The sequence below is a fragment of the Amphiprion ocellaris genome, chromosome 11, assembly GCF_022539595.1.
Source record: "Amphiprion ocellaris isolate individual 3 ecotype Okinawa chromosome 11, ASM2253959v1, whole genome shotgun sequence".
NCBI lineage: Eukaryota > Metazoa > Chordata > Actinopteri > Pomacentridae > Amphiprion > Amphiprion ocellaris.
In genome coordinates, this window is record NC_072776.1 from 30,156,441 (window position 1) to 30,169,281 (window position 12,841).

The 12,841-nt window shown below is 39.8% G+C and overlaps 1 protein-coding gene across 1 annotated transcript in view; it reads left to right on the forward strand.

Annotated features, from left to right (window-relative positions):
* The first annotated feature begins 906 nt into the window (after positions 1-906).
* mao (monoamine oxidase) overlaps positions 907-12,841 on the forward strand; it is a 51,495-nt gene continuing 39,560 nt past the window's right edge. The window contains exon 1 of the mRNA XM_023263140.3: positions 907-1,063. Within this exon, the coding sequence (XP_023118908.2) occupies positions 1,009-1,063 (55 nt within the window). The 5' untranslated portion in view covers positions 907-1,008. The remainder of the gene's footprint in view (positions 1,064-12,841) is intronic.

Genomic DNA, 12,841 nt, shown 5'->3' on the forward strand with positions numbered 1-12,841 from the left:
CTCAGTGTTGAGTTTTACTACCTGTGATAGCAGCTGTAGAGACATTTTTATTGTTTTGGCATCAGATGGTTCTATAGCATTTTATCAGCTAGTCATTTTTTTTTTTTTTTAATTACGGTTACGAATCCAGCCAGTGTCTGGGAATGTTTTATTGTAGATGCACTTGGTTTATTTACATCCTTAGAGTTGGTTTGTGCAGAAATAAAGGCCACTGTACCAGAAACAGAAGAAAAAAACAACTAAGTACCTCTTTTTTTGACTTGATGTACAGTGTGTGCAATATCTCCTACATAGTCCTGAACAATTGTTGAGATTTATTTATCATATTTTTGTATTTTATCTTTTAGTACTCTTGTAGAATGTTTTTTTTTTGTACTTCCTTTTTTGATTTCCAGAGAGCCCTGCAGAAGAATTCCAACGTGCCTAGACTGTTCGCACACAAATGACAATTTAAAAATATATATATATCTTGGATCTTGAATCTCTCTGTTGAGTTCTACTGCTCGTGATAGAGTTGCAGAAGGAACAGTTCTGACAGTTTCATTGTTTTGGCACCAGATTGTTCTATAACATTTTATCAGCTGCATGTTTGTTACGCAGAGCCGCTTATAGGGAGCTTTTTTGGGCACAGAAACACTACTTTTTGGTAACTTTTGTGGAGGTTAATGTACCTTTGGGGACCAAAAAAAGTGCTACATATTTAAATTCTGACAGTGTGATTAGAAGATTTATTGCAGTGGATCAACGCTGTGCGTTCTGCCGCAGATAAGAGCAGATAACCAGGCGCAAAGTCTGGCGCTGCTGCCAACGCGCACGGTGCATGTGAATGAGGTGAATGTGGGGTCGGTGCAGGTTGGCGACACTTCCTCGTAATCCAGCCTCCACTCAGCTACTATCCGTGGGCGGAGTCTGCGCGCTGTGGGCCTGGCCGCCGCTTTTAATACAGATGCGCTCCTCCGTGCGCCCCGCGTTCACGGCAGAGCGGGGAGACGAGCAGCACCCAGCACCATGACGGCACCCAGCAACACCTACGATGTGATCGTGATCGGAGGAGGCATCTCAGGTGAGAAACTTTCAGCAGCTTTGAGTCCGAACCGCGGGCGCAGCTCCTGATGCGCTTCGTGCGAGAGGAGAGCAGACAACTGTTGCACAAGAACCCACTCGTGTATTTTTTGTCTTTCTGGCCGTGAAGTGGCTCCGGAGCTGAATCCGCAGTCAGCTGAGGATTACTCAGATTTTCATGTGGCTGATTGCGGCTGTGTTTTCTCCACGTTGTGGAAGCTGCTGCTGCTGTTGTTGTGTGTTTGCTCCGCTGGAGACACGAAGCGCAGCAGGAGCGAGCACGCAGGCGGTTTTGGAGCACTTTGGCAGGTGTTTGTGCGTGTGTCCGTGCGCGTCACGGCCGTGCGGGACTCGGTCGTGTAACTTTCCAGGTGAGATCGCGATGAAAGGCTGGCTTTGGAGATGGGTGTGGCCCGCTGGGGAGGCTGTGGTCCACGGATCCACGCTGTTCCTCGGTCCGCGTTAAGTAACAGCTAATCAGCCGGAGCTCACTTTGTATTACATAAGAGGAAGTGGAGGGAGGGGGTCACAGATGACTCCTGGTTGCACCTCTACGGCCGACATGTGAATGTGCAGCTGATTAAAGCTGCTTTAGGTTCAGAGCTGTTACATCTGGTCACATCTGCTGCTGCTGCTGCTGCAACACCTAGAGTCAAATACAGGCTGATTATTGGCATCCTGGCTGCTGATCTGTAGAACAAAACCCTTTGCAGCTTCATATAGTAGCACGCTGTCTTGGTACATTTATTTTCTGTCAATAAGTATGTCTATAATATTCATGCATTGGAAATTTTAGGCCACTTTGGGCAACCTGGATGTGTCAGGGCAAATTTTTGGCCATAAAAAATCAACTGCTCTGGATTAGGTGCTTCTAAAAAACTGACTGTTTAAACATGAACAACAACAACATAAAATTCCCCATATGTCTTAACATATCAGCCTTCATTGTTCTATTTCCTACATAGACCTGGAGATACATTCAGTAACTTCTGTTTGTTGCTGTTTTCACACATAGTTTTGAGGTTGAAGTTGTTGGATCACACACTGAGGCTTAAAGGATTCATGTCACCTCAAACCTTCCAGAAGTTCCTTTAGTATAAAGTCGCCTATTGTTGCATTTTCTATTTTTGCAGACTGTAATTTTACACATATACCAACAAAAAACCTCCACAGACTGCTGTTATCTCATTAGATTTTCTCCTTTTCTTTGTCTTGCCCCGACCCGGTGAGGCGGACATCTGACCTCCTTCCTCCTCGTCTGGTTCTGCTTTTGTTCCATTTCAAAGAGATTTGTTTTTCCTCTGATTCTCTTAGGCAGCATTTGTTGGGTTTCTCTTTATAATATAAAAATATAACTTCTCGGCCTCACTATGTGAAGTTTGGATTCGAATCATGATAATCTGTTCAATTTGTTCATTTACGAGGTGGTTTGTGACCTTAATCCCACACAAATCAGTCATGCCAGTGGTTTGTGAAGTAAAAATTATTTGCTTTTCTTCTGCCTCTTTCTTGCTCGAGATCTATTGAGGCTGCTGTTGTTGATTATAAATAAAAGTCCAGCATATTTTTCAAATTCATGTAGCTGCACAGTAATGATAAATCTCAAATCCATCAGAACAAATCTCAAAGGGATGATCAAATGCATACAGTATTTAGTGAGAAACACTTTACTGCCTTTCAATGGGCTCAGCAGTTATTATGTGGCAGCCAGTTATATAATATCCGGGAATAATGTCCGTAAATTAAATAAACATGTGGGGCCAATTTTTAAATCACGAGTTTCACTCGGTAGAAATAGTCCTGTGAGAAAAGGAATTTATGTTGGAAATTAGTGCCATATAAATAAAACTGAAGTAAAAAGACGGAGTGAAAAATGTAAAAACGAGTAACAGCAGCATTTGTTGTTCAGAGCAACCATCAATAATCATAATCATGGTCGGAGCAGAATAATGGTGTCGCATGAATAACCTGAATCACTAAATGTGCTTCAGTAAAGTGTTTTTATGCACATTTATTAGATAAAGTTCATGGAAATGGCAAAATTTAAGAAAAAATAACACTCTTTAGGTGGTTTGATTGATGATAGATCTAGGAAAGATGCAGATCATAACAGCTTTGGGTTTGAGGGTCATTTTATATTCTATAGCCACGTTTTTGGTTGCAGATTTTTGTACATTTTGAAGTATTGCATGAGCAGAAAGTCACTGGAAACGACAGATGTCAGAAAAAGCTCTCTAATTATACAAAAGTTAAAGTTTTTACTCTCATTCTGGGTGATTTTTTTTTTACTCTTTCTTTGATCAGATAGTGCTTCAGGGAAGAAGGAAACACCCTTTCCACATAAATGTAGATGAAGAAAACATTTAACTCACATGTTAATCAGCTGTTTATTTCATTGTTTTTGTCTCCAGACAGCATGAAACATGTCTGATATCAGCTGACATGAAAGAATCATTCAAATGTTCCTGATTGAGTATAATTCCTGAAGATTTCACTCCATTTTTCTCATTTAATTTGCTTCTTCTGGTTTAATTTCTGGCTTCTTTCGCGTTTTTTTTTTTTTTTTTTTTTTTTTTAACATTCAGGTTCCCCTCAGCACCATTTTTTGACGACACTTTGCAATTAGTGGAAACAGGCCTCATTTTCATTTCTTTTTTAACATTTTTTTTTGCAACATTTTTTCAGTTTGCATCACATTTGAGCATGTTGTATGAAATCCTGGCTGCAGCTGTTTCTCGCTGTGTTTCTGCAAACACCCGTGCAGATGATCAGTCTGGCTTTTAGGTGTAAACTCAAGAGGATTTGAGGATCTGTTAACTGAACTTGTTTTTCCTGACGGCGAGTGAACCTCTGTGCTTTCTGTTCCCTCTGCTGCCCTGACAGCTCCGTCCACTGCCTTCCTGTCTGTCAGACGGCGAAGAATTTAGGTCAGTGTCAGTTCATATCGCAGTCAAACAGGCTAAACAAATGCTACAGGAAGAAAAAGTTTATTTAATAACACCAGGAGACCCCGGCAGCTCGGCCTCGCCTCCCTCGGGTCTCGTAATTACACTATCGGTTTACGCTGCTGCCCTTTAGTGGCTCCCGCACATAATAATGGCCGTCCAATCACAGGACGGAGGAAATGTGGGGGAGAGGGAATGCTCTTTTCCCTCTCCCGCTTCTCGCCCTTCCTCCTGAGACGTCTCCCTGTTCGCCTGCAAATCCAGTTGTGGTTCTGCTGTCCAGCAGCAGCTCAGCAGCCCTGCAGGGGCAGCAGCAGCTTTCTGAGAAAACACTAAACGCTTGTGACAGCCTGTTATCAAACCAGCAGCCTGAAGGATGCCGAGGAAGACGAAGGAGGGGGAGGAAGAGAGCGGAACACAGGAATAATGGGCGAGAGAAGGAGGGAAACCACTTCCTCCTGTTTGGGCCCTTGAATGTGGGAAATGTAATGCTGAGAGATAAGAAGGAGAAGGGAGAAAGGGAAATGAGTGTTTGCAGGGAGAGTCAACAGGGAAGTTAAGGTGGTGAAACATAAATGGGCTTATTTCCACCACGCTGAGTTCAGATGATCGGTGAACTGTGCTGCAGATGATTTAGAGAACTGGGCTGCATTCAAGGTCCCATAAACTCCGCCAGATTCATCCTTTATAACCAGAGGAGTCAGGAGTAAAGTTAAATGACTATAAAATTACAACTTGTGCAATAGATTTTACAGCTCAGGTCTCCTGAGGACAGTTTTCATGTCTGCTTGGTCAAATTACTGAGCAGCACGTCCACGTTTATAGACAAGATGTACTGCTGTGAATGGGAAAAGGTCCAGAGAATCAGTGATTGCTGAGAAACATTCCAACAATGAATAACTTTTACTGTACTGAGGTGTTTCTGCAGGTCTCAGGCAACATGTAGACCCAAAAAACTTCACTGAATTCAGGATTTTAACCTCAACCAACAGACACGAACACATCACTTCTGTTTCAGACTCTCCCAACCTGCACCCAGTCTGTTTTACGATAGATTTTAAGACTACTTTCAAGGCTTTTATTAGCTTTTTTTAAAGCTCAGAAATAATGTCTGCAAAAACATACTTTTAACAGACTGCTTCCCTGATTTTACTTGGCTTCGAACCGTCTTTTACTTCTCGTCTCTTTCCAGTTCCGTGTTTGGTTTTTATACGCTAAACTGCATCTGGCTTCTGGTAAAACTTGATGATTTTACAACTTGTCTGTTTTATTTTGCTGCTCTTGTGAAGCACTTTGAATGCTGGATTTTGAAAAACGCTCTGCTTTTGTGGAAGAACGGAAGTCTCTTTGCAGTCAGTTTGCAGCCTGAGAGCAAAAGATAAAAGAAAAGCGTAGGATGAACCCTGTTAAACTAATTGCTGAAGGAATCAGTTGGTCATATGTGCATTTTTTTTTATCATCTCTTATTCGTCATTACTGAAGAAGTCTCACATGTCCATACATAGGAGAAGGGAGAATAAATGCTAAGTTGACACTAGAGAATGGTCTGACTACACCTCCTTATCATTCTGCTATAAAAGGAAGAGCACTCGGGTTGTTTTTATTTCTTTAAACCAGTCGTAATCTTCTTGGTTGGTGCTCAGCCCAGGATGCAGTGATGGTGCCCCTTCAAAATAGAGATGGTAGACAAGTTTTGCCACAAGATTTGTTCACAGGGTAGCGACTACTCTCAGTAAAATGGTAAATTCATCTTCAAAACTTTACATTTTTAGCGCTCAGCATTTGTTATTGTTTCGAAAATCTTATCATGTAGATAGTGTAAGTGGAGGAGAAAGTCGCAGGAAATGTGCAGCGAAAATACCAGAAGTCTACATCCTAAGAGTCTGAACTAGAACTGAACAGTCAAAGGAGAGCAATAAAGTCAATTTTTAAAAAGGGACAAACACACCATTTTGACAAATGTGTAAGTCATGCTTTAATGAAGGAAAAGTAAACACAGATTATAGCTGAAAGATTTGGGGAAAATATCCAGTTGTGATTTAGGTATTTTAACATGAGCTGGATTTTTGGAGAATTTTAGTTATTATTTTATATTAGAAATGTAATTAAGTCAAACTAGTTAAGCATTCACGGTGGAATACATTTAAAACATGCAATCAAGCATTTCCTAATGAAATACCATCAAATGTGTGATGTTGTATAAGTTCTTACATCATTAGCTATAGCATTGTACTGCCAAAAACAGTGCTTTTAGGATTCCATGTTTTCTTTTCTGTCTGTTTTAGTCACATGATCCACACAGGAGTTAGTACTTGATTGCATAATCATAGGTTTTGATGACTGCAGTCATGCATCTTGCCATGCTCTCCACTGACATTGTTCTGCTGTCACAGCAGCCCATTCCTGTTGCACAAATTCAAGCAAATTTGCTTTGTTTTTGGTCTTGTGGTTCTCTATTTTGCGTTTGATGATTTTCCACAGATTTTCAATTGGATTTAGATCCGGTGATTGAGCAGCCAAGGCATGGTTTAAATGTTCTGGTTCTCCATCCAGGCTTTAACTGACCTTGCCGTGTGGTAAGGGACATTGTCTTGGTAGAAAATTCAGTCATTGGGGGCAGAAAAGAGTTTTCTAGCTGATGGAAGAAGATTGTTTTTTAAGAATAGCCCTGTACATGACCTGGTTCATTTGTCTTTGTATTATTCAGGTAGTATACCTTTCGTTGTGCAGGCATTAAAATGAACAACAAATTGAAGAAACAAGGGTGATCTGATAATTTTTTCCATGACTGTATATTCTAAACTCCAGGATTTATGAATTGCTAATTGTGCTGTAAATGTAAAATGAAAAGTGAGCAAACACAATGTGACCCAGGCAAAATCTGAAAACTTCAAATTCATCCCCCAAGTTCCTTTAGTATATTTTTGCAGTCTCTGTTTGGTTTATAGGTTTATTATTTGCAGCTTTGGTGTATTGTCCTGTTTTAAGTATTTTCTTCTTGGAAAGTACATTTGTGAACAGAGTTTTAACATAACTGATTGAATTAATGGCCAAACCTGCATGAGTTAAACCATTTTCCTGTCCTTGTTGTGCAGCAGTGATGTTTATTTGTCGAGTTTCAGGGCTGGGAAATGGTCCAGTGCCAGGTTCTGTTGTGTCAATGCTGCACCAGTGTGTGGATTCCCATGAAGAAGCATATGTCTGTTAGGTTCTGTCTATTCACTGATGTGTGTTTACATAGTAAAAGAAGCATTCTGAGGTAACAGGACTTGGAAACTGGAATCCTTTTCCGCGATTTGGTTAATTTTCGTGTTTCCTTTCAGTGTAGGCGTGTTGGTTGAGTTTAGTTCCTCTGCTTGTCACTAACATCCCACAGTTCTTGCACATGTTGGCTCATCCACGTAGTAATTTTGGCATATTTCTTAAACAGCTGTAACTGATATGTTAAATAAAAACAAAGCATGAAAAGACAGTGTGAAAACAATGCTCTTAGTAATGGAGCCACAGAGAAGAATCAGCTCAGTATGCTGCTTTCTTCTGAGCTTCATGGTGAGTTTTAGCTCTTTGTTTAGCTGAACGACCCACAATTAACTGTTGTGGTTCCCGTCAGTGCAGATATATTGATTTTAAATTCAGATTTTTCTATATCAGCCAGTGTTCTTTATATAAATATACATTTGTGGACACCTCTGAACCACCGTCTGCTCAGCTGGGTTACGTACTCTGCTACATGTGCTGCAGACCGCTTTGAAAAAACTATGTGATAACACCATTTCTAATGAACCCCAAGCATATTTTTTTGCAATATATATTATATGTAACTATAATTGGTGCATGTTGGACAATATAAGTAGCCAAAAACATCAGTTATTGCAGGTTAAAGTGCATGAAGTGGTACCTGTTCTTCAGGTAAGAGTTAAACATTGATTCTAGACATTACGGACACTATAGATGTGTAGTTGTTGTTGTTTTTAGGCTAGTTTGATATTTTCCACATAAGCAAAGTCAGTGAGAGTCCACATGAAGCCCTCTGTAGACTTAAACCCCAAAATTAGTGCCTGTGACAACACGACGAGGGCAATAGTGCACATGCAGGGCAGTAGTGTGGACTTCAAGAATACTAGAAAGTAACGTAACAACTGTTATGTCACCACAGTATCTGCAGTTGTCAGTGTGCAAATTCACAACGGAGTAAAATCACAGCTTTGTATAAATTTCTTGTATAGATTTGTACATATATTCCAGCTCACTACTTGCAGCAATGCAGGCTATTGCAGACTTGAGCAGATAATAGTTTAATTAATATGGACTGTAGCAGATATGGAAAGTGTATCTCAAGTCTGGGCCTGCAGGAGATGAAAGTTATTGTGTTCAGGCACATCTGAGTGTACGTGACTAGTTTAAGGTGTGTTTATCTTAGTTAGGATCGAGACATTTCTTAACTGATTGGCATTAGCAAAAGCCTAAAGTCAGTTCTTTGTTACCACTGCTGTCATACAGGCAGCAGGATATAGACTGCAAATTTTAAATCATCTTCTTAATAATCACCAGCATTATCAGTTAACTGATAACACAGTTTTGGCAAAGTGAATATTTGTGCTTTGCTGTTATTGCTGTTGTAGTGAACGGGCGCAAGATTAGCACTGGGAAGACAGTTTTGTCCCATGTGTCGCTGGGATATAGAAACACTTTTCTAGTTAATCCCATTAAGCATCACAGAACTCTCTGTCATGGTGCCCGTCACAAAATAAACTCTCACAATGTTCTCTGCATGCCAACACGAACTGTCAGTAGCTGGAGGCTATTAAGCATCACAGAAGTCTTTGTCATGGTGCCCATTGCTAGCTTAACTTTCACAATGCACTCAGCTTGCCAACATGATCTACCTGCAGTCTGAGTTACGCCTCCTCTGGTCTCTACAGTATCAAACAGTAAACCTCCTGGTGGTGCAGCCAGGTACTACAGCTAATCTAAAAGACATTTTCTGACGTGCATATAGAGAATACAGGGTTTTGTACCATCTTTTGGTGCTTACCCTACACCCTACCCTCATCAGGTTACATGTCAGACCTACTGGAGCTTCACAACCAGGTTCCTCATCACCTATGTAATGTACAACAGTTTGGATGCAAAAATCTATTTTTTTTCCTTGATGCATTGCAAGAAATGTACATTGGATTTATTTCAATAATTTTAATGCACTTGAAGTGTGTTTTTTTCCAAGAAAAATTGTATCAGACTGGGATCTGTGTCAGTAGATAATAAGATTGGGTGCAAAAAAACACTATCTGGACATCTCTAGTCTTATTGCTAGTCTGCTCCACTTTTATCGTAAAAATAGAGATCTGGCCAAGGACATAAATGCCAGCACACAAACAGAAACATGCACATAACTATGATGTATGAGAGCTGAGCTGTAGCACAATGAAAAGTCGACTCTATGTTGTCAGTCCTGACACTTGAATCCCGGGTTGTGCCTCAAATCCAGGAATGAAAGAAAAGCTGAGACCCTGTAAGTAATATTTAATACTCCATTACATGTAAAAGTTAATTGGCAGGAAATTGTACTTGAAGGTGTCAAAACTAAAAGTACTCTAGCGCAGTTTCATTTCACTCACGCATTAAGGTGTATTTTATAGTTTTTTTCCAGTGTTTCATCTAGTAGAAGTAGAGACAGTTTTAAATATGTATGCAGAGTTGTTTTTTTAAAACCTTGTAATATGATTGGCATATAAAACCTTCATCTTCTGAGTAACTCCAGCTGTTAGTTGAGGTATAAAGTAGCAGAAAAAGGAAAATCTCTAACAAAGTACCTTCATTCCTCCACTCTGTCCTCCCTCAATCCTCACATCTTTGTTGACCTTTTTCTGTTTTCTTTGAAAAGCTGCAGGATTTTAGCAGCTTTAGTCTTTTGGAATAAAACCTTCTACTCATCATTCGCTGCCTTTTAAGGCCAGCTGTTGATCTTCAGTCTGCTGTTGGTCTTCAGCTTCTACCTTCTCTTACAATTTGTCTCATTACAATCAACGTGGCTGCAATCCTGGATGTCCACTTTCTCCGTCCAGCTGTGCAAACAACAGGCCGAGCTGCCAGATGCAGCCATTATATGCACGGCTCATGTGTGTTTCCGTCTGTAATTTTCTGCATGCCTGCGCCGCTGTGTTTGCCTTCGATGTGAAATGTGCGTCTGCAGTCTCAGCTGTGCTGCTCGTCTAAACGGTGGCCGTGATTGTGTGAGAGGCTGATGGATGTTTGCACAACTGGAAGAGTCATCGTCTGTATCTAAGAGAGGTTTGATGCAGGTGTTCTGAGGGAAACGTTCCCACTTTCCTCTTTTCTGTTCAGTGTTTGTTTGGCAGAATTGTGTTTCAGTCATTGTCTGAATAAAAGCTGCGTTCAGTGTTTGCTTGAAGGGAAAATACGACAAAAAAATGATTCACTGATTTGATTTTATACAGAGAATCAGATGAGGAAGTGAGATCACACCCATGTAATTATGACTGATTATATATTGTCATATGTTGTAGATTAATATTGACATCGTAGTGTCGTTATCTTTTTTTTTAAAATTCTCAATAAATACATATATCAGGGTTGTCTGCATGTACATGCAGCAAACTAAAGCTGAGTCTTTGTGTTTTCAGCTCGAGGATGAAAAGACTGGAACCCACTGATTAATTCTAAGCCTTTGTAACTTTTATTCTTGTAACTTTCAGAGAGATCTGGACTCTTAGGCCTTGTTTCCGATCTGATGTTAATCCCTTGATATCTTTCCTCAGTTCTGGTGAGGTTTGTAAACTGTCCAAAAAAAAAAACCAACCCAAAAATGTGAAAATCTTTCAGCAAAAACGTGTTTAAAGAAAATACTATAATGTTAAAAAATATATAAAGATAATGGCAAATATCTGGAAAATAATTCTATTTTTAGCTGATTTTAAATAAATTAAAACAGTGAATTGGCATTATTTGTGAAGAAAAAACAAGAAAAAGTAAATTAATTCATATTTTTTCTTTCAAATAACCCCAAATATCTGTAAAATACGATTTTTTTTGCTGATTTAAATACAGAAACAAGTTTATTTTGCAGTTAAATGTTGTGAAAAGTGAACTGAAAACAGTAAAATGCAGATAGCTAAAGGGGAAGATAAATCCTGCATGAAACTTTCAGTGGAAATGGCAGAATTACACCCAAAGTTCCAAATCCAGATCTTTAAGGTGCCGTTCCACAGTTAAATCATCAAAGGCGTCAGGCTCTGATGTGGGCGTTTCAACATTATTGTGCAACAGATCTGGGATTCCACATATCTTCTCTGAAGTACTTACCCAGAGTTCATAGCAGCGCTGGTGATGTTCCCACTTCTACAAAATATGCACAAACTGAGCAGGGATTGTTCAGGGACAGCGTCGTTATTTATTGCGTGTTTGCAGAATTGTTTGTATTTTCAGTCAACACCAGGATTTAGAGCTCACGACTGTTGACTTTTAGCAGTTTGCAAAAATATGCAAACTGTTAGTGACCAGATGAGCAGCCGATCAAATAAAACACAAGTTACACTTTTTCACTTTTTAGATTTTTGTTTTCGTACCATTTTCAACCATTAAGAACTGACATCCTGAAATCCTGCAGCTGTAAGGTGAGATAAGTCTGTGCAGGTTTTAGTGTTTCAAAAGTTGCACAGTTAAAGGTTGGGAACTAATCAGCGTATGATTGTCAAGCAAATTTGAAGCAAAATTCTAAAGTCTTGCAAAAAAAAGTTGGAGAAAATGTGAATTGGGCTTGTTTCCATTCACAGCTTGTGCCCAAGAACACGGAAACAAAACCATTTTTTTTTGCAAACTGCTAAGAAAAAACACCAAGAAGAACAAGAAACAAACCCAACTTTTTACATCTATGAGAGAAAAATGGAGCAAAAGTCATCAGGAACAGCTGATTAGCAGAACATATGAGCCTTAATTCTTTTTAGAAAAACTCCAAAACCACCTTGGGCAAGTGTAAAAACTAGCAAAAAAATGCTTTTTTTTACATCTCTGTTAACCTTTTCTACTATTTTATGTTCAAAATGTACCTAAAAATGTAACTTTCATCTGTTTTCCTCATGTCTTTGTCCACTTTGCCTCTGATAAAGACAATAATGTTGAAACGTTGCACAATTTAAAGCTGTAAATTCATCTGCATGATCCTTTTGTCCTCTGAAAATCATCCACCTTCATTCAAACGTCTTCCGAGAGTCGACTAGAACTATTTCCAGGATGCAACACAATATCAGGCGACCAAAGCACCTTAATAAATTATTCACAGACGAAACCTGAAGGCAACCTGAACACGCTGCTTTCTGCCAGATCTGTCTGTTTCCAGCTGCGGTGTGATCAATACTGCTCCTGGGTTTGTTGCCGTAAACATCCGATCAGTGTGTTGGTGTCGACAACGTGAGGCGGAGAAGGTGTGATTGCTGCATGTCTGTTAAATGTCTCCATCTGGGATCGATACGAAGCCTTTCAGAGGCTCGCTGTCACTCAGCTGCTATTGGATTTTTGGTTTGTGTTCCTGTGAAAAGAACATTTTGTCGAGACGTGTCGGGAAACCAAATGTCACATCGGCAGCGTTTAAGCAGCTCCGTATCGCTTCTCTGACAGCAGACTAAAGATGCTGTTAAGGATTTTTCTGTCACTGAGGACATGATCGACGACTAGACTCTGGTTTCACAAGAACGTGTTTTAAATAATCGTTTTCTTGACAGGCAGTGAAGGTATATGACAGAGTGTTTCAAAAAAGGGCTTTAAAAAGAGAAAATACTCAAAGTATCTCAAAATCTTCAAAGTCAAGTCAACTTTAT